Genomic DNA, 22,151 nt, shown 5'->3' on the forward strand with positions numbered 1-22,151 from the left:
GTCAGATGCCCTTCATTTGACTGCCAGCGATGTCAAATGTCACTCATCTGACCGTCGGCGGTGTAGGATGCTCCTCATCTGACTGTCGGCGGCGTAGAATGCTCCTCATCTGACTGTCGGCGGTGTAGGACGATCCTCATCCGACTGTCGGCGGTGTAGAATGCTCATCTGACTATCGACAGTGTACAATGCCCCTCACCTGACTGTCGACGGTATGGAATGCTCATCTGACTGCCGCCGGTGTAGAATGACCTTCATCTGACCGTTGGCGACGTGCAATGTCCCTCATCTGACTGCCGCCGGTGTAGAATGTCCCTCATCTGACTGTCGGCGGTGTCGAGCGCTCCTCATAGGAAGACCGCCATGTACCGGTGGGGCCCTGTGCTGTGCGCATCTGACAGCGGGTCCGCGGCCTTCTGGAGATACATTTATTGGAGGTGGCAGCAGTCGTGAGGTATTTCGAATTTACTGTTCCGCATAACTGAACGCGGCAGCCTGTTATACAGCGTGAACTACGAAAGGGACAGCACCAGCTGTCGTAGAAAATGTGTCGACAAAGGCTACCAGGAAACGGAAAAAGCGGCTCTGCCGTGCCTCTACCGAGAACGAAGAGGATGTTCATTAGCGAGGTGGCTTCGCTTCTTGCAGAACGACGCGCTTCATAGTCGAACGTTAACTGCCGTCTCCATCAGCGACGGGCAAAAAGTTCGAAGACCAACCGCGAAGCAGACATTAACGTTTCCTTTACGGACGCAAGATACCCCACCATTACGTTAACGTCCGTTTTAGTGATAAGATTTAGAGTCCTCTTTTTGGGTCCCCGTAACCAACGAAATGCATCGGGACCTAGTGCTTCACCTGGCTCGCTTGCAGAATGGACCGACTGAAAGCGAGGTAACGCCTAAAACTAAATGTAACGGCAAAGGGTTGCGGCACGGTTAGTCTGGAGGATCCCGTTCTGTTCTGAACCAATTTTACCGAGACCGCAGTGACTTCAGCCGCTGAGCCGTCTTCAGGGACTCAACCAACGTACGCTGGTATTCCGGCGAACCGAGCGTAAGCCACAATTGTGCATACACTAATCACGAAAGTGTGAGACGCCCATAAAGCACAGCTTTCTGTACCTTGATTGGGGGACGGATAAATTGCTTAACCTGGTTGGTATACTATACACCACTGCACGGCGTAATTGACCGCCCCAAGACAACACTGGTGCGCGCTCCCACAAACTCAACGAAAAACGACCATCACCCACTTCAGGTGAATCTGCACTCCAACGAACGCAACGCAGCGCGGAAGACCATTGTCCGGCGCTTCTGAGCGTCTCCTCCCCGCGAGCCGCCCTCGGTCAGCAGTCACCGGCCCACGCAACCAGGCCAGGCTAGGCCGGCCCTGCCAGCCGCCCTCCCGGCGGCCTGGCCCTGCACCACCAGCGGCTGACGCCCGGCGCCGCCTAGCAGGCCGAGCCGCGGCCCAGGCGGAAATCGTGGTAGCGGCGCAGCATGTCGGCGCTGACAGACGGGCCCGTGGAGCGCAGCGCCTCCTGGAAGTCGGACAGCCGCAGGTCGCGCGCCACCACCTGCAACAGACGCGGCGGTGGGAGCGTCAGGCGCGAGCGTCAGGCGCCTTCCCAGGCGCGGACACCGGCAGAAATACCGGCGTCCGACCGCGCCGTACCTGTCCCCTGGACAGGGGCATAGACACACTTTTTTGTCATGTGCACTGCGCCAGCGTACGCTACACAGAGCTAAACCATTGCGAGTCCCCAATGTCCACCAACCAGTTGCTGCAATTTTCGGATAAATGATAACACTTCCTCCGGACAAGACCCGACAAGAATGTAGGCGTGGTTTGAACATAGCCAGACTTGGAATCGAGTTCGGGCTAATTTCATTTTGGGATCTGAAATGGAATGAATCGACCTGGTTCATAAATGAATCGGACTCGGACCCACGCTTGACACTGACGGACACGGACCCGGCATTGATTAACCGTAGGCGGACGTGGGAATCGGACCTCCACCTCTCCCCCACCCGAGGTCTTACAGGAATAACCTCAAAGAACGCTATACGTAGAAGAGCTGAAAAGGCTAGTAGTCGAGGTCTTAACACTGACATTCGTGAAGCCACCGGTGCCCCCTTCTCCAGGCGATCACTGCTGACATCTCTGTCCAGCCGTCCGCTGCGCTGGGCGTCCAGATGCCGCCAACATACATTTGCGTGGATTACGCGTTATAAAAAACCCACACACCACGTGATGGTGTAATCCGATAATCTGTCATTCTGTTGAATTGGCTGGGTTCAAAATAGGCTACGGCGTGGGATGAAGCAATGCACGAAAGTCATTAACTCCTATGGCCCAGCGTATCATGTCTTAGGTCAGAGCGTACCACAAGTTTAACAGTGATACCCTCCCCCGCTGTCACAAGTCGCCCGGTTCTAGAGCTTGGAAAGTGGCTTACTTTTATTTATTTCACGCCACTGACCTGACAACCGAAAAAGCTCACCTATACTTCTACGAAACGCGTCGACCTGCTGCAAGTGTAAGCAAGCTATTCGACGCCGCCTTCCGCTTGGCCCAAGCGTAGTTTTCGAGACAGCAGGGGACCCTGCGAGGTCTGTTGTCAAATTAACGTCGGTAGGACGCCGACCGGCAACGCTAAAAAGAAAGCACGCCAGTGGATTCGTTCGGCTGCGGACTCATTCAAACCTTCATTTATGCAAGACCCGGATGCAAGAATTCCGAGCCCACAATGCAATGACGATCTACACATCATGTTGAAAGCTCCAGACCTTCAGTCACAGAACGCACAGTTCGGCGAGGTGGAAGCGTTTCATATGATTTTCTAAGTTATGCACCATGTTACGAACTGAGCTGAGTTTGATGAGATGTGAGGCAATGACATGTCGCATTATTTTGGTTGGGTTGAACTACTCTGCGTCAGATTGTGTCTTGCTGGTACCAGGCACTTTGACTTGTTAAAGGCCTTAGGCCCCCCAGCTCTAGCCCTAGCCACAGCAAGACGTCGGGAAAGTCAGCTAACTTACTGACCCCCTCCGACCATGTAAAGAAGTGAGAAATCAAGCAGACAGCCCTGAGACTTGAACTCTGCCAAATCTTCCTGGGCTCGGGCTCAGACGCGAAACCGAACGCACGGAACTGAATGGATTCGGGCTGGACTTGGACTTCAGTCCTTGATCTCAGGACTCGACATACGGGAGTGGTCTCGGCACTCTGGGTAGCCGACTACGACTCAAGGCGTGAGGGTCACGCCCATAACCGGAACGCAGGGCCATTTTTTTGAACTGTGATACCCCGACGTACAGTGAGTTCAACTGAGTTGAGTTTAGTTGAGAGTTGAGATCCAAGCTTCAGAGCAAAGCGCGACTCTGATCGCGGGAGACGCGAGCCCGCAATCTCCAGCAATCTCCGCCCGAGCGGCCAATCGCGACGAGTAGCGGGTGGCGCGCGGAGCAGATTTACAACCTTCCCGGTCGCGTTACTCAACAACTGCACCGGAAACGCGAAGCTCAAAATGCGTGACTCTTACGTCACGGACAGCATGCCAACGGACCAAAGCTTCGCTCTCAGGTCTTCACAAGCTCACCTGAGCACCCCACTTGCTTCACGAACCGAACAAATGGGCTCCGCATCATGTCACAGCACCTTCCCACGATGACTCTCGACAGCTATAGGATGCAGCGCAGCATACACAGTCTCGTGGTGCTCCGGCAAATCCTCGCGCAAATCGATACACTGGCTGCGATGGCATGGCTCTGCGCACAGCGGCAGCCGCGGCTGGGATACGATAACTTACACGGATCATGCCCGGCACAGAGCGAATGCATAATGAAGCGGGACGCGTTCCCAGAGGTGTCGGCGCCGACGCGGCAGCACCGTCTGCGCACGGTCTTGGGCTCCGCTGGGAAAGGGAAGGGGGGGGGGGGGGGCGAGCGCTGCCGTGCAGTGATGGCCGGGCACACTGGCTGATAGTTTGCTGAACTCCGACTCCTTGTCCCTGAAATCCTCCCGCCGTCTGCGGCACGATGACCGTGTTTTTTATCGTGCATTGATACGAGGATGCACGAAGGCTTTAACGTTTCTGAGGTCTGAAAGCAGGCTCCATCCCTTGGGCCATGACTCCACAAATGCAGGCGTTGGCACCAACTCGCTCACTCACGTCACGTTCAATCTGGCTGGATGCGGTGCGTCAACGCCCAATTCTCCCCGCCGCTACGCACCTACGGAATGCGCCCCCCCCCCCCCCCCCCCGGTGAGATTTAGTTCCAGTGCACGCCTGTCATCTGCCGTCATTTGTGACGGACGCCGAGTACTCGTTCGGCAAGACGGGCATCAGTCCAGCAAGCGATCCGCCAACGGTCGCGTATGAAGCATGCGCTGAGCGCACGTGTACGCGCAGGCTAAGTGCATGTGTACGCAAAGGCTGAGTGTATGTGTACGCACAGGCTGAGTGCACGTGTACAAGCAGACTGAGCGCATGTGTACGCGCAGACTGAGCGCACATGTACGCACAGGTTAAGTGCATGCGTACGCACAGGCTGAATGCATGTGTATGCGCAGACTGAGCGCATGTGTACGCGAAGACTGAGCACATGTGTACGCACAGGCGTTCAAATCACGCCAGGATTGGTATGCATTGCGGGCATAACGCTGTTGGTCCAACATGCTAATGTGCATTAGTCATGCGCGGGATCCACAACCGTGTAACACTACGCATGTCTCACACGATGGGGCAACTAGCTAATGGTATTGGCTGAAGTGGGCGCTGAAGTTCACTGGCATCCGCCCCACGCATGTAACCCAGCCGGACCTCTGAGTAAAGTGCCGCCGCTTTCCGGCGATGGCTTCAGACTAGCCGGGCGTCCGGAGGCGAGGGAAAATTAGCAAACAGCTTACTGCCTTTCAGGAAGTGGCGTTAAAAAAGCTGGGGACATTAGGTGTGGCCTCGTCGCGTCATAAGAGGCTGAATCGGTGGTGTCATATGGCGGTGTGATTCCGTCAGCGACCCAGTGAATTATTCAGCCGAACCAGTGTGCAATGACCTCAGTTTTCGACGACGCGCCAAAGTACGTCCTCAAAGGTCTGACCCACGGACGCATAAGTCACGGCATGCTACTTTATTGTGACATTTGCTAACTTAACGCAACTACTAGTTGTGTCTGCTCCTCCTAATCTGGCTAAATCGACATCAGATTACTGTCGCGTCGCCACCGACCCCGTTTTGACGGGTTCTGGGACAGCAGGAACTTCTGAATCCATTTGGCTGGCTTAAACGATCGCTGTGGCAACCATAGGAACAGCAACATGACTATGGGCAATTTCCGACCATTTTCCTATCATTGCAATTCAGCTCTGCAAGAACTGGCATGCGTTAACATAAACAGCGCATCCGCTGAATGTCTTATGTTGTGAAATTATGCGAGGCCGCCCACCACCACACACCACACCAGCACACTGCACAGCACAGCACATACGGCAGTGCAGCGCTACACGCCGCTCAGTGCCACCTGTTTGGCGCCACATCGTGACAATGCGTGCCATATCGAGCGCCTGAGGTAGCACCAGGGTGGAGCGAGGTCCGCAGCCGCTTCTTATGGACGGTGGGCTGACGCGTGACACAAAGGACATGACACTCTGTTGGTGTCACATTCGTACGCGGACGCGAGCTGCGTCCGTCCCCGACCAGTCACTCCATGTGTTAGCAACTCACGATCAGGTGACGTGTCGCAATAGCAAGACGCGTCAACAAGCGGGTCTCGCCCACCGAGCAAACTCTGCATGGGCACAAATCTGAGGCTCGTCTTCTGAAGATGTCCCGGGTTCTGGTATGGTGGTTCTCATACCACTTTTCGCGTAGACGGTGACGCAATTCATAGTTCTGAAACCGGCTGTGCCTGAAGCTGCCAGGAGTTACATTAGGCAACTGTCAGCGCATGCGACACTGGGGCTGTGAATGAGGAACCCACCTGACCTGGAGTACGCGACACACTCAAAACAGTACAGGAATAGGGGAATGTGAAGTGGCACAGAACCTAGCGGGTATGTACGCATATAAACACTCTTTTCAACAGGATCGGAGGCAAAAGCAGCCGCTGTGCTTTCCTCTTTCATCGCTTCATCCTAAATCCCCGCGACATCCCGTCACGCCGCGTCAGGCTGCGGCCGTCAGTCACAAGCCGACATCACTGCCGCTCTGGTGGCCTCCTCGCCGGAGAGCCTGCACAAATCTCAGACGGGTCCGTGTGAGAGACGGATCCCTAGTGGAGGCCTCCGACGGCTGACACGGCACTGCCGCGCCGCTCGCCGGACTTTTTAATGCCATAGCCCTGGAATGACAATCAATGGCCGAAACGGCTCCAATGCAAACCACATGGACCAAAATGCTTTGCCTCAATTTAAACCTTCCGATTATCGGGGCACAGCTTCACTGGTGCCGCGTAATGACGCCGTGGGATATATTGCCTGGCAAAACCGGAAGGTGTTATCGGACAGACATCGTATTATAACGTTTGAACATAGCTATACGCTGTTACGCGAGAGCCATGCCGAAAGAAAACAATATCAAAGCTAAAACCTGTCATGACAGAGAGACCTCATACAAAATTGGTACCAAAACTAGAACCACCGCGAGTCGGACATCATTAGCTCCCAGCAGTGTCCAGAAAACCGACAACACACGTCACAATGGTATGCAACTGAACGCACCGAATCCTGAAACACGTGAGCCAATCAACGGCAAAGGTATACAGCCACCGCCACTCGCCCGCGCGAGCTGGGTGCTTGGGCACGGCCTGGCGAAGGTGGTCGCGCACGGCCTGCGCGGCGGTGAACCAGTCACCCCCAGCGGCGCGCCGTCGACCTGAGCGAGCCGCGGCCCGGGGCGGCCACGCCCGGGTTCTGTGGCCGGGGTGACCGCCGCCTCTGAGCCGCCGCCGAGCTGGCTGCCACGGCAGGACGTTGCATGACCGGACCACGGCTCGCGAAGTGCGCGCTCTCGGCATTGCGCTTTCACTTTCAGTGTTACCCTTGCCAGTCAAATCAAAACCAGTGAGCTTAAGCCCGCGGCCATGTTTTATCTTGCTGCCGCATGCTTTATAGGTGTAATTCATCAATCACTGACGAGATTTTACGCGCTCTGAAAGTGCGGTGGCCCTATGTGAACTTTTGACACTTTACAGGCATATGAATACTTTCGAGACTCCGACGTTGTTGGATATACGGCAAAGATTTAAACAAAGCAAACTGCGTCGAAGCATCTTAATAAAAAAAGCAGACTGAGTCAAAGCATTCCCAGTTTATCTATCTTTCACTGGGAAGGATTATGTACCGAACGGCCCGACCACGGGTCTCTAAATGACGGTTACTGAGCGTAATGAAAGTCTGAAGGCTTTGCATATCCTGCAATTGGTTCTTGGCCCATCCAAAAAAACAGCAGCAGCTACCGTGTTGTGCCAACGCTCCATTTCAGACAAAGATCCAGAACATCAGCTAGGCCCCAGCTTGGTATCTGAACTTCACATGGACCTTGTACGCACTTACTGTTTACTTACAACACCGGAAACAGTGGTGGAGCGTCGACAAAATGCATGGCGCGAGAGCCGAGGGATACCATGGGGACCTTAAACGAGCGGGGAGCTCAGAAGCTGAGGAGTGGGGACCTTAAACGCGCACTTAGTGACAACAATCTGAGGAGCTGTGTCCGCTCCCCGGCTCAAAAATGCCCTTATTTGACTTCGTGTCGTACTGCGACGGCAACAAATCATTAGGCGTGTGTCGTATTCGTCTCGCGATGTTAGAACTGTTTCAGTCGGACCACGATCGTCGATGAGTGTCGTCACCGGCGTTCGTGGGGGGCCACACGGAGCCTGGTATGAACCACAAGGCGGGTGCTGATGCCAGCTACCTTTACGACACGGTAGCCAGCTGTCACGACGGTGCACATTCTGGCGCTAAGTCACGTCGCCGAACTGCAAACCGCGGGCGCCTAGGGGGTACCGGAGTCGTGTGTGACCACCGCCATGTGTGACCGTTACTCCAGGGCCCGTCATCACAGCGGGACCAGCTAGGAGCGTCCACATGACCGCTAGGGCCCTGACCAGCCCCGCTCTCACCCCAAGCGGAGACGCGCACGGCCCCGGGGGTCATGGCTCACGTGTCTTCCATTTGGGTGCGGTCCCACATGTGAGATGCCCTCCTGCCAGCTTAATCCGACACCTAATGGTTTGTTTGATGTCGCTGGCAGCTTATCTCCATTTCTGTGGTGCCGGCTCGGCGGGGCGGGCCGAGTCGGGTGGAGGACTAGGGCGGGGAACGCACAATCCACAGAGCGTGAAACACAACCACAACACCACGGCGATCGTTGCCATTAGTCCACGTTGAAGCACTCGTCAATGCAGGCTGAAATGTGGTATAATGCAATCTAGACTGTCAAAGCTCGTTCGCGATAGGCGGCACTCGGGCAGATGACTCGAGTAGGTAACAACTAACACCAATGCAGAAAGCAGTTACCACACATCTTGTCATGACGAAGTGACACACCATGACCTACGAGATGGGCACGCTCCACCGCCGTCATCATATGTGGGGTGCACGCCGTGTCATGAGAGTCCTCAGGTTTACTGCTGGGGCGCCGAGTGTACGCATTCGAGTCACCTTCGCTGAGCTCGCGCTGGGATCCGTGCGAGTCTGAGCCGCGTCCCGCCTGGGCGCGAACCAGCCATGCGCGCGGATAGAAAGCCGACTCCAGGATCATGTGTTCGGATTCCGTCACTGCAGGGCCCGCAGGTTCGGGGTACATACGCGTACATACAGTACGTACCCCGCAGGTACATACACGTGTCAAGCAGGCACCCTGTGATTACGCCAAACGCGATCTTCTCATTCGGTGCCGGGTAGTGATATACGGTCTGATCACAGAAACAAAACGGCCCATGAGCGATTGCAATAGCACGCTAGGTCACAATACAATCTCGCTATAATCCACCCCACCATTATGCCAGTAGTTTTCCAAGCTTACAGATTTTCGCAACTTTTTATTCGGCTTGCACACCACAAGGCTGGTGAGTTTGCAAAATTCCTCGCCACATATTCGCGTATTCTCAGAGAAGTCAAGACGTTTGCAGCCCCCAGTGATCTTGAAAACGCACAAGCTTTCCCATGTTCTTTTTCACTTATCTTAGATACGCTATGCCGCCAACTGCATCCTGTCTACCAAACGGCAGACGTTCGCTGTCTTTGCGGCGTCGCCACGCTCAGCACGTGGCCTGGCGAATAACACCGCCAGCTAACTCGCATCAGCAATTACCATACTACTTTACGCCACGCCATATTCACAAAGCATCTAGTAACAGCACAAAACAAATCCGACTAGCAAGCTGCGGCGGCTGGGACCGCTGACAGACGTCTGGCCGCCGGTGTATCGTCCTGCAGAAGTGGGTGCCCCCGCCGGAGGGCAGGCGGTGCTCGGGCCGGGACTCGGTACGTACCGCGTGGAAGGGGATGTCGGCCACAGAGCAGGCGAAGGCGTCCGGGTGGGACGACTCGCACGCCATGAACCGGCCCTCTGCAACAGTGCAGCTTGGTTACGTGAATCTCATCCTGTCGGAACGTCGTCACCTTTGCGCGACCTTGGAAGAGTCTGTATTTTGTGACTGGGTTGATGGCACGGAAGGGATGTTGCCGCAAAATTCTTCGGAAAGCAATTATCGTCTGAAGTAGTACAGAAGCGTTGTTTCGCAATACGGTCATCTCCAGAACACAATTGTCGAGATGCCACACGACTCGCAAGCCGCAGAATGCAATCCGCAGCCAGATGGCAAGCACGGTCTTGCCTCGGCTCTCCCCTGAAGGCGACCACCGGATCTACCAAGTCTATTGAAATTGACAAAAGAAGACTCGACGACAGTTTTAATACTTTTGAGTGGGACTTCGGATCGAAGCGTAGTCGACTAGTCACATAACTTGTTATGGTTATGTTTCTGCCTAAGCATCTCCCCACGCACACATGCACACACACACACACACACACACACACACACACACACACACACACACACACACACACACACACACACACATGCACACACACACACGCACGCACGCACGCACGCACGCACGCACGCACGCACGCACGCACGCGCGCGCGCGCGCGCACGCACGCCCACGCACAGACGTACATATATACGTATATATATATATATATATATATATATATATATATATATATATATATCAGGCGTAGCTACGGTACGCCTGATTGTGACTGTGTTTCTATATGTGTGTAGCGTTTTCGTTATGCATGCATCTTATACGCGTTCAAATAAAGATAGGAAGAAAGATACATAATATAAAGTTCAAAGAAAGATACATAATATATATATATGTATATATATATATATATATATATATATATATATATATGTATGCATTAATGTACCTTAGCAGAATATTTTCCTTTATGTATGTTTCACTAAAAACAACCACTGATATCATGTTAGCAAACGTCTTGACACATCGCTCGAAGTACCGGGCTTTTGACTTCGCTATATCGTTAAGAGAAAAGATTGTACGTACATCACTCTTACATTCGCCGATATCCGTACATTCTAATGTTACGAGACCTTATCTCATCGCCGGAGAACTGTAAATGGAACTGGTAACAAGGTTTGGGTTTATAGGGACGAAAAGTGTGTAGCACTATCTTGAGAATGGCTTTTAGTACGGAGGAGACCAATTTCCTATCTTTATTTGAACGCGTATAAGATGCATGCATAACGAAAACGCTACACACATATAGAAACACAGTCACAATCAGGCGTACCGTAGCTACCGCTTACCACCTTATAACTCAAGAGCCATGCAATAATGTGTCTGCTTGTTCAGAGCTGGGGAAAATTCGTTGATGAATGCGCTCTCTCAAATTTGAAGGCGTCTTTTGCCATTGCATGCCTGAATGTGAGTGTTGTTCATCAGCTGCTGTGTTAATGTCCTGCCGTGTTCGCATCGCATGTGGTCCAGAGGTGCCCCGTCGCGTACGTGTATCGTCAGACATTGCGAGAGTGCCCTGGTTACAGTAATGTAGTGTATGAAGCAAAGTTTGCAGCCTTCGAGATTGCATTTCTGTTGATACACTACATTGGTGCATTTAAACTTGTCGGGCTTGCCGGGTCAAGTTTGATAAAACATCTTTATCGATGACTTCTCTTCGGCCCTAAACAAACATACTCCTGCACAATTCTTCAGTTATTGGGTGGTGTATAAATCCGGCGATGAGATAAGGTCTCAAAACGTCAGAATGTAAAGACATCGACGACCATGTGAGTGAATGCGCACGAATAATCCTTTATGTTAACAAATGCTGCTATGTCGAGAACGCAAAACCTCGAACGATGCATCAAAAAGCTTGCTTATGCAGATTTAGCGATCGTTTTTATTAAAACAAGCATGTATATATATACACACACACACACACACATACACACACACACACATATATATATATATATATATATATATATATATATATATATATATACACATATGCTGTCATGCCGCAAGAGCGGAAAATGCTTGCTTAGGTGACTTGGCATTTCCAATGTCATTGGATAAGGGTAAAGGCCGGGTTTTATGCTAAAGTTAAACTGGTGTTTGCTTGGCATGGTTTGATTAGCTTCAATGCATGCATGATTCTTCAGAGCTCAAGCACACGCTCTTTCTCTCTGTGCCGGCCCCTTACATTACAAATAACATTGCGGCTGATAAAGGGGCAAAGGAGTCGTTCAGGGATTTTCGTGATGCTCGAGATTCCGTGATGATATTCGTGATTGGGGTGATGCTGGCCTTTGACTGCATCAGCCATGTGACAATGGCCAACTCAGCACGTTCTTGGCAAGACTAAACGAAACTGTCAATTGTCGTTTTATTCCTTCCGATCCCACAATTGGGCACCGCATACCAGGTCAGATAGAGGGAAACTGTCCCTCTCCCCTCTGGAAACTGTCCCCCTCCCAAGCGGTCGTGGGTGGTGAATGCCGCCGGATGGCCCCATGTTGAGCGCACAACATAACAGCTTGCAGAGCATCGGGTCCTTTGACACGGGTGAGCAGTTCTGTTCCACCTGACCTGACCACCTGACCCTAATCTTGAGGCACCTGGGGGTATGAATTCAAGGGAGTTCACTGCTCCAGAGAAAGGGAAAATTCCGAGGAAAAAAACAACAGACGCATCAGGACACAAAACTTTAGATTCCTTCTGGAAACTGGAAACACTTTCAGTAACAACGCTGATGCTGCTGGATCTCTGCCGCTATGTTGTCCATATTTCAGGCTCAAACTCGGTTTTTACGGGGAAAGCCCAAGCTCTGCTCCTTTGAAGAACCGACTCCGAAAACCACCAGGCCAACATGAACAGCACGCCAAGTAAGGCCATAAAGTGTGACATGAAAGCCATATAAATTGGGACACATCCACCCCGGCTCATGGCCGCCCCGCATCCTAACGACTTCACAAACGACTGGAATCGAGCAGCTGAGAGCCAGCTCGCTTGCATCACCTTTTGTTGGCGGCCATCTCGCCGCAGGGCATGCCCCACCAGCGGGCTGCGCCGCACACCACCGCCCCGGGGCAACCGCCTGACGAAACACCGGATCGATGAGCGGCCCGCGAGCACCGGCCGCCGCCGCCGCGAGAGGAGGCCCGGCTCCGCGCACGGCGTCAGAGGGCGCAGCTGGCCGGCCGCAGATTACAGCGCGGCTGTCGGTCTCGAGTGTTGACTGGCTCGACGCGCCCGGGCATGGTGTGCTTTCTTGCCCATGCTTTTTGCCGGGCTAACTTGTGAACGCTAAATGGCGGCTTGACAGCGCTGCAGGCGGCCGTTAGTGCAGATGAAGGTGTGGAGGCGGGACATTTCTCGGTGGGTGCTGCCGCAGCGGCGGCCACCGCAGTGGCGCGACGGGCCACCGCCAACAGAAGGATCCCCGCATTAGGTCACCCATCTCCAGTTAATCGACTCCGTGTTTCAGTGTTGAGCTGTAAAAGCCACCTCGGCGGGAGGGCTGCCGGCTTCTCCGCATCTATCACCGTCAGCACCACTTTTACCACGGAGAAAGCCCGCCAGTTAGAGAAGCGGGGGATGCGCGTACAGCCTGTGACCACCAGGCACCCGCCCCGGCTCAGCAGACCTGCGGGGCCTCGACTCCAGCGCTCTCAGCATCCCCCATCCGCACGCGGCCGGCGGCGAGTCGGCGCGGGTGGGCGACACGCCGCCGGGCCGCGGCGCGAAGCACGAGCTCCGGTCATTAAAGCGGCCTGGCGGCGGCTCGCGCCCGCCCGCCGGGCGTCACTCGGCCCCGAGCCGGGTCAGCCGGCGCCGGCCCGGCCGGTCACGTCCCTGCATTTCACGCCCCGTAAATTGCGGCCAGTCCGGCCAAATGAGACGGCGACGTACGGGCTAATCCAGACGGAGTGGCTGGCTGTGTTACGGCGGCGACCACTCGAAGACGTGCCGACGCAACAGGGCCGGCGGCGACGAGCGGCGGCGCGGCCGGCCCCTCCCCTCCTCCGGCCCACACCCACGCACGTGCGCGGCGCGAGACCGCCGACCGGACGGCGGCGGGGGGACCTCGGCGTGGAGCGGTGCGCACCACATCCACCGGCAGCTGACGCCTGTCTCGGCAGCTAACGGACCAGCGCGACAGCCGGCGCAGTTATCTCCGGCCGGACGTCGCTGATAAACGGGAAACGTGAGCGAGGCCTAGGGCGACGCCCCCCCCCCCCCCCCCGCTCTTGCTCCCCGCCCAGCAGTGCGGACTCGGGGAGGAATCACGCCGGCGTGGTCAGCCGGGCGCCGAGCGCGCACCGGGACCGGTCGCGCCTACACGCCGGCGAGCCGGCGGCACTGGCGCGGCGGCGTCCGTCGCCTCACCGTCGCCAAGACGGCGCCAGCTGTGCGCCGCCTCCAGTTCGCGCACGGGCTGATAGAGCGCGTGCTGCGTCAGCTCGGCCAGGTCTGAGCCGGAGAGGCCGTCGGTGGCGGACAGCAGCTCGCGCCAGTCGGACTCCGTCAGGCTGGTGGCCGTGCCGGCCAGGTGCAGCTCGATCAGCCGTCTCTGGGCAGCGCTGCGGGCACATGCCGGCGTCAGCACACGCCCCGCGGGCCGCTGCAGATGGCGGGCGGCTCGCTGCAGGTCGCGGTGGGCAGACGCACCCTACGGCGCACAACACGGGTGAGGAGCTGTCATCCAGGTCACGGCACGGGTCAGACGCCGCTGGCGGGTCAAGGCAGACATCAGCCGCCGGCTTGTTGGTCACAGCATGGACCGGACACTGTCATGCGAGGCATGTGAGAGGCCATGCGTATCTCTGCTCTGCGTACAGCAGCCAAACAGCACCTGTGCATCACAGATCAGATAAAACGGCTGTCCCGGCCGGTGTCGGCCAGCGCCCAACAAACAACGTATGGCACTGCTTAGCCGGGGTCCCCCCGTGATGGACCAGACCGTCTCCCTCAGTGTCTGGGCAGGGTCCTCTCCACGACACAGACCGAGCAGTACCCTGCAGGCTAAGACGCAGCCACACACTGCCGAAAGCGGATCGTTCCGAGCGTCGTGCGAGCGGGCTCTGTCGGGGCGGCGCCGGCTGCTGCGACGGCGGCGCCTGACCGGCCGGCCGCCGCCGTCACCGTCGGGAGCGGGCCGGGCCGACGACACCCGGGCCGCCCTCCGGCCGGGCTGGCCGTGACTCAGGCCCGCCACCCCGCCCGTCCGGGTCAGGCGGGACACGGTCGGCCGATGGTCGGGGGCGTCGCCACCGGTCCGTCATGTGTCATGTGCCAGAGTGCAGTGACGAGGGGATGTAAGTCGAGCTTTTTGAAAGCCGACCACTTATCGAGATTGACCGAGCGGCGTCAGGGTTCGGTGAATGCCATAATTCAGCGCGAGTATAAATAACTGAAATGGGATCTTCTTTCCGCAAGATCGACAGCCCCAGACTATCTTTTTCATATTTATGCCGATGCTGCCAATGCGCCCAGGCGGGGGCTGAATACCCACGGAGAAATCTCCGCGCCAGGCGAGGCGCCGGCCGCCGCGCACCTGTCCGGCAGCGGCACGTGGACGCGCCTCTGGAAGCGGCGCAGGAAGGCCGGGTCCAGGTCCCAGGGGCAGTTGGTGGCGGCCAGCAGGAAGGTGCGCGCCGCCTGGCCGGCCACCAGGCCGTCCATCAGCTGCAGCAGGTGCGTCTTGAGCCGGCGCGTGTGCTCCTCCTCGCGGCCCGAGCGCACGCGACACAGCCCGTCCAGTTCGTCGACGAACACCACGGCACGGCCCGGCAGCCGGCCCGCCTGGGCGAACAGCTCCGACATGGCCCTGCCGACAGTGGGGTGGTCAGACGGCCCTGCCGACAGTGGGGTGGTCAGGCGGCCCTGCCGACAGTGGGGTGGTCAGGCGTCCCTGCTGGCGGCGGGGTAGTCAGGCGGCCCTGCCGACAGTGGGGTGGTCAGACGGCCCTGCCGACAGTGGGGTGGTCAGGCGGCCCTGCCGACAGTGGGGTGGTCAGGCGGCCCTGCCGACAGTGGGGTGGTCAGGCGGCCCTGCCGACAGTGGGGTGGTCAGGCGGCCCTGCCGGCGGCGGGGTGGTCAGACGGCCCTGCCGACAGTGGGGTGGTCAGGCGGCCCTGCCGACAGTGGGGTGGTCAGGCGGCCCTGCCGACAGTGGGGTGGTCAGACGGCCCTGCCGACAGTGGGGTGGTCAGGCGGCCCTGCCGACAGTGGGGTGGTCAGGCGGCCCTGCCGACAGTGGGGTGGTCAGACGGCCCTGCCGACAGTGGGGTGGTCAGACGGCCCTGCCGACAGTGGGGTGGTCAGACGGCCCTGCCGACAGTGGGGTGGTCAGGCGGCCCTGCCGGCGGCGGGGTGGTCAGGCGGCCCTGCCGACAGTGGGGTGGTCAGGCGGCCCTGCCGACAGTGGGGTGGTCAGGCGTCCCTGCTGGCGGCGGGGTGGTCAGGCGGCCCTGCCGACAGTGGGGGTGGTCAGGCGGCCCTGCCGACAGTGGGGTGGTCAGGCGTCCCTGCTGGCGGCGGGGTGGTCAGGCGGCCCTGCCGACAGTGGGGTGGTCAGGCGGCCCTGCCGACAGTGGGGTGGTCAGGCGGCCCTGCCGGCGGCGGGGTGGTCAGGTGGCCCTGCCGACAGTGGGGTGGTCAGGCGGCCCTGCCGACAGTGGGGTGGTCAGGCGGCCCTGCCGACAGTGGGGTGGTCAGGCGGCCCTGCCGACAGTGGGGTGGTCAGGCGGCCCTGCCGGCGGCGAGCGCCTCGCTACGGTCCGATTCCGGGGACTGCTGCCGGCCGCGGCTCATCCAGTATCATACACGACCGCGTGCCCACATTTGTAACGGCTAGGTGCGGAAGGGCGCATTACTGGCAGCATTGTTGCAGATCAGCATCCCCGCTTACGAGCATGCCGAGTTCGTTGCGCGTTGAAGTCATAACAGCGACGACACCATGTCACCGGGACGTTCGAGCTCGGCGCCGTGGATTCGGCCGTACGCACTTCTCGGTCTCGCCCACGTAGGAGGAGAGCAGGTCGGCGGCCGAGACAGGGAAGAGCGTGGCGCCGGCCTCGCCAGCTACGGCGGCCGCCAGCCGGGACTTGCCCGTGCCCGGCGGCCCGTACAGCAGGATGCGGGTCCAGGGCCGGCGGCCGCCTGACGGACACGATGCGGCGACTCAGTCGGCTACCGCGGCCGCCAGACCGTGTCACGCTCACCGAGAGACAGCTGCTGGTGACCAGCACGGCTCTCCGTCCCGACGCGTGGTGTGGCCGAGTCTGAGCGCGGAAATGCAGCTATGTGGGGATGTTTTTGGAAGGCAAAACCGGCAAAGTTAGCTTGCATGGATAGAATTCCAGCCAATTAGCATCCAACAACGACCACGTAAAGCAGCCTCCGTAAGTTGCAAGGGTACAAAATCCGATGTCAGCCGCCATCCCCGACAAACCGAAGCGAGCCTCCAACGGGCAGCGAGACCATTCGCTCGTTCACTAGGGTCTTCACGCCTCATCCACTCCAACGTCGTCGCCGACCGCGGTCTTAACGCAAACCACCCGCGCGCCACAAAAAGGGCCACGGCGGCAGTCATACATCAAACGGCGTGCGAAGCCGGGACGGCACAGCGCCCGCCCCCGCGGCGGTCGTTGTGGGGCGGCCGGGTGGCGCCGGCCCGGCCCGGCCCGGCCCTGGCGGCGCCACGTCAGCCCGCCGGCGGGGTGAGGCGCAGACGCGCCGCACCCGGCTTCGGACGCGCGTTCGCCAAACCGCCGACGGAACTCGCCGGCCGCGCTGGTGAAGTTCGCGCCCAACTTGGACGTGCACACCAGGGCACCAACGTGGCAGAGCCGGTTCGACGAAGCGGTACCGTCCGGGCGCGGAAGGCGCGGCGGCGGCGGCGGCCCGCGGCAGCCGCGGCACCGCAGCGGCCGCCGACCGGCCCGGCGGCGCGGCCGGCCGGCGAGCGGAGCCCACCTGTGAAGAGGTGCGGGAACTGGACGGGCATGATGACGGCCTCGGCTAGCGACGCCTTGGCCTCCTCCAGGCCGGCCACGTCTGAGAAGCGCAGCGAGGAGCGCGAGCCCGCCGCCGTCGAGACGCGGTCGCCGCCGCCGTCCCGCACCGCAGCCTCTGCACCGCACATACGCACACGCACGCCTACTGGCTGTCGTCGGCAACGGCCGAGGCACACTCGTGCGCAGCCGATGTCTCCACTCTTTGTTCAGCAACATTTCAGGATTCAATTCAATGCGAGTTACGTGCCCACCCCGCGGGGCTATTCCACATTGGAGATTCACATTGGACAATTGACATTGGAACCACCAATGTCGATTGTCACACAACCACAACCACAAATGTCGATTCAGGCAGATGCTACACATCTGGGATCATAAATAGCATCGATCAAATAAAAAGCCTAACACCAAGGATAATAAGGGGATATAGATACTATAAAGGCACGTTGAAGACGCACAAGCGTACGCCAACACAGTCGCATTAACATGTCCAATCGTGATAACCTGAGACCAGTTCTTACATGGGAAACACCGTCCCACGGCAGCTATCTGACACATCACAGCAAACTACATTACGAATGTGACGTCACAGGTAGCACACCACTGACGTCACAGCACCTCGTGACCGCGTTTGTCTGTGAAGAACGGACCTCAGATGCTCGACAGAACCGGGCGAATATACTGCTTTCCGAATGCAAACATTCCCTGGACACTAATTGCCCTCCAGCCAATACACAACGTTGTAGAGACCCGCTCCACGCACAAAAAGCAAACAGACGCACACCCACCGCCGCATGTTAACCACCGCGGGCCCAAATACCGCACACAGTGCCAGAGGCCAACCTAACGAGCGCGGACACGCAGCGGAGCCGCACGTGCGGCGACTCACCGGCGGGCGCCGGTGGCTGACGTCCGCTCGGCCCGCCGGCACAGTCTGTAACACAGGGGCAGGCGCTCAGCACCGCCTCTCTGGCGCGGGCCGAGGCGGAGGCGGCGGCGGCGGCGGCGGCGGCGGCGCTCAACTGGCAGGCCCGCAGGCTCGTGAGCGGCCGGGACCGTCTCTAACGGGGACGGCGCAGGGGAAGGCGAGGGGGCAGAGGGAGCAGTTGCCCTACATCGGGGTTCCTTTACCGCCTTACCGGGAGACCACCTTTGTAAATTAGGCACACCACGCTCTAGATCAGGACCCTCCACTCGATGGCCCGCTGCTGGTTCGGGGGGCCCCTTTGTGAGCTAAGAGGCCCTGGCTATGCGCTAGGAGGCCCCGGTTATGAGCTAGCAGTCCCCCCCCCCCCCCAGCTTTGAACTAGGAGACTTCCATTCTGAACCAGGAGGCCATCGTTCTGAACTGGGATGCCCCGGTCATGAACTTCTTGGTGTTCTTGTCAATTAAGGCCCCTTATCAACTAAGAGACTCATTTTCTAGCCTTAGGGCCCTTTTCTGGCACCATTTCAGGCAACAGTTTCAGATAGCCACAGTTCCTGATCCGGCTGGCCTGTTTGGAATAGCGAGGCCCTTCGCTAAATTTGGAGGGCCCTTTTGCGAATGGGAAGGATCCTGCTCGGGATCAAGCGGCCGCCCTACGCCTCGGGAGGCCCTTTCCTGGCACAGGAAGCCCTGATTTCAGAAAGGTCCTGTGTTGGATCGAGATCGGGATTAATCAGAAGGCCCCTGCTCTGGATTTTTGCTTGTTATTTGTTTACATGAATACTGATAATGTAACAAACCGATAGGGAATCACGTGTCCTCGTTGATCCCCCGCTGCATTAAATACAACACTGTCCGGGAAGTCCCCTGTGACCAAGCCCCATTTTCTGGAAATTCCTCCCCCACTCAAAATCTGCGGCGCCGCCTCTTGTGTGCATGTCGTGATTTGAAAAGGTTTGGCACTCATCGAGCCGAACTTTTAATATTTGTAACATTTCACATAGGCATCATCTTTGCTTTCGTCCTTTGATCGGTTGAGAATTTTGCGATTGGGTTTGCGCAGGGCGAATGAAAATAAAAAATTGAAGTTGCAACTACTTTTTAGCACAGCCGAACCAATACTAATACCACAAAATGTAGGACATCGCACCAGGCCAAATCCTCAAGTAACAGTGCAGATAATGGGTGTTCATACATTGCAATAGCTTTGACGTAAGGACGATCTCGGATGCCAAAAATAGTTTCTGGGAAGCGTTGCGTTTCAAGGTCTTCCATCTCGGTTCAACGAGCAAAATGCATGCATGACGCAGTTGTAAAATTTAATGCGACGCTCGCTAGTACTTCTGACAGCGGAGCTTAATGCGACGCTCGCCGGCACTTCCGACAGCCGAGCACAACACAACCGACGCACAACCTCCAGACTTGACTTGCGGTGGACGGCGTTCTCGCAAAATCAACTTTAAGGGCGGTGACACGAAAACATCCACTGCTGAGGACCTGATGGACGGCTCGTCCATTTACATTTACATTTTGCCACACAGCGAGGCACCTTGTGCATTATATGAAGCCTGTTCATCTCTATATGGACCGGTGAGAGAGCACTTACCTACCGTCATACCCGAGTAAAAGGAGCAAAAAAAAAAAACAAAAACAAAAAACGCGCCAACCCAGCGCACCTTTTTTGGATAGCTTCCTCTGGAGCGGGAGCCGCCTGCAGATTCGGTCAATCTTGGCCCGTTGATGGTGGCTCTCGTCGAGCAGCGACTGCAGGCTGTCCTGGAACGAGGCCCGGCCGCACCCGGTCAGCACGCTCGCGCCGTCGCACCTGGGTCAGCGCGCTCGCGCCGCCGCACCGGGTCAGCACGCTCGCGCCGCCGCGCCGGGTCAGCGCGCTCGCGCCGCCGCACCGGATCAGCGCGCCCGCGCACATGCTGATCATGCTGATCTCGTAAAGATGGGCTTACTCGATTTCGCATCATGCCCAATACTGCAAGACAGTTGACCGTCAATGAGAAGCGGGATATCTTGTGCGCTGTTATCTGAATAAAAATGGAAATAACTCACCAGCAACACGCAGCAAGCTTGCTTGCCACTGCTTCCACGCGCTAACTACTACGCTGGTCAGAATTCAGGCCAAAGCGAAACGATTTTGAATCAAAATAAAAGCCCGGCGTCCCGAAAGTGTCTGACGAAAAGCTGCAGAGCTCGGCGGCGCAATCAACACGGAGTTGCCCTTGACTAAGCTTCAAGTAAAACCAAGATACAAAATCGTTGGCACTCACAGCCTGTTTTCAAGATAAAAACTGAATGAACGAAGTTAATTTCGTTTCTGTGCGCATCGTCAGGACGTAGATCCGTGAGATGCACACCCTTAGAATGCTGAATGTGTTAAAGCCCCGCCTCACGCCGTATCTGCGATCTAATAAGCAAATTTTCTTGCGACCGGACCGTAAATAGTGACCTGGCTTGTGCCGCCCAATGACAGCTCAAGAAAACGAGGGACCATTTCAGCACGTACAAAATAAGACAAAGCAATTGGAAGCAGACAAATGGCAATACAAACGGCACGCATGTCCCGCTACAAGTAATTTCTAAGATATTTTGTTAAGCTTTGGTTCAACATCACTGGAAAGGTTCTATAATACATCATGCAAAATCTCTCTAGTTTTTTTAACCCATTTCAACGTAATGATGAACAGAATGATGGCCAAGGGCTCATAAGAAAACAAATGTGCAAAAAAACTGAACAAACATTAACTCACATTAAACGTTTCCTCAAGGCCAGCTTTCAACAAATATTTCGCACACAATCAAGGCAAGCTGAACAACGGAATTATACATACCAACATAGTTCAGCGCAGCAGTCGGGTATAGTGCACCCAGCAAATGATACCCCGGTGGTTTATCATTTTAACATATAAATAATAACATCGAAATCACCTGAACGCGAGGAGAAATCAAAACGTTCTGTACATCTCAAGTTGCAATACGTTGTGAAATACATCATTCCCCTTGTATTCAGACAGCGAGAAGCTCCAGCAGCTTAAACAGTTTCTGCATCACAGGCCGTTTGATCACATTGGACGAAATGAATCACTTTTTCCATTGCGTCGATGAACACATTGTTGTCACTAGGTTGTGTCATATAGGCCAAAGGGTCAAACAAGACCTGGCAACAGATTGGTATCCGAAGTGCCATCGGACGTCCTCATGCAGTCACCCTTCATATAGATACCTCTTAAACGCAAGGTATCACTGGTATTCGTGTGTCTGTAAGCTTATTTGGCCTTCAGGGGGTCAAGGTGAACAAACACATTCAAGTTTGTGTCGATAGTTGAATCTCAAATCAGCGTAAAGAACTGCACTAAGCGGCATGATCATCGAAGCAAAAGGTTGATCGGTACACTTTTAGGCTGACCGGTATTGACCTTCCATGACCTTTATAAACACAACAATGACATATGTTTACGTCTCCGTGGTTTTGAAAGGAATGCCAAAACTACCCCACGATGGAAGTTTCCCAGTAATAAGGCGAATTTGTTTTGACCACGATATGACCTCCCTATCTGACTTAAGGTCAACAAAACCAGTCATTATCCTAAGAAAACGTCTTAAAGATGAGCGACTTTGCAAAGCACTCCGTTGACGG

At 56.4% G+C, this 22,151-nt stretch overlaps 1 protein-coding gene across 1 annotated transcript; it reads right to left on the minus strand.

Annotated features, from left to right (window-relative positions):
• Positions 1-1,453: 1,453 nt before the first annotated feature.
• Positions 1,454-20,478, minus strand: LOC119100658 (vacuolar protein sorting-associated protein 4). Its single transcript, XM_037223734.1, has 8 exons — positions 20,467-20,478; positions 20,179-20,278; positions 17,534-17,614; positions 16,564-16,717; positions 15,110-15,382; positions 13,942-14,135; positions 9,507-9,583; positions 1,454-1,579 (listed from the first exon to the last, which is right to left on the minus strand). The coding sequence occupies exons 1-8, from the start codon at positions 20,476-20,478 to the stop codon at positions 1,454-1,456; spliced, it is 1,017 nt and encodes a 338-aa protein (XP_037079629.1).
• Between the last annotated feature and the right edge of the window lie 1,673 nt (positions 20,479-22,151).

This window comes from Pollicipes pollicipes, unplaced genomic scaffold (assembly GCF_011947565.3).
Source record: "Pollicipes pollicipes isolate AB1234 unplaced genomic scaffold, Ppol_2.1 Scaffold_4881;HRSCAF=5763_pilon_pilon_pilon, whole genome shotgun sequence".
NCBI lineage: Eukaryota > Metazoa > Arthropoda > Thecostraca > Pollicipedomorpha > Pollicipedidae > Pollicipes > Pollicipes pollicipes.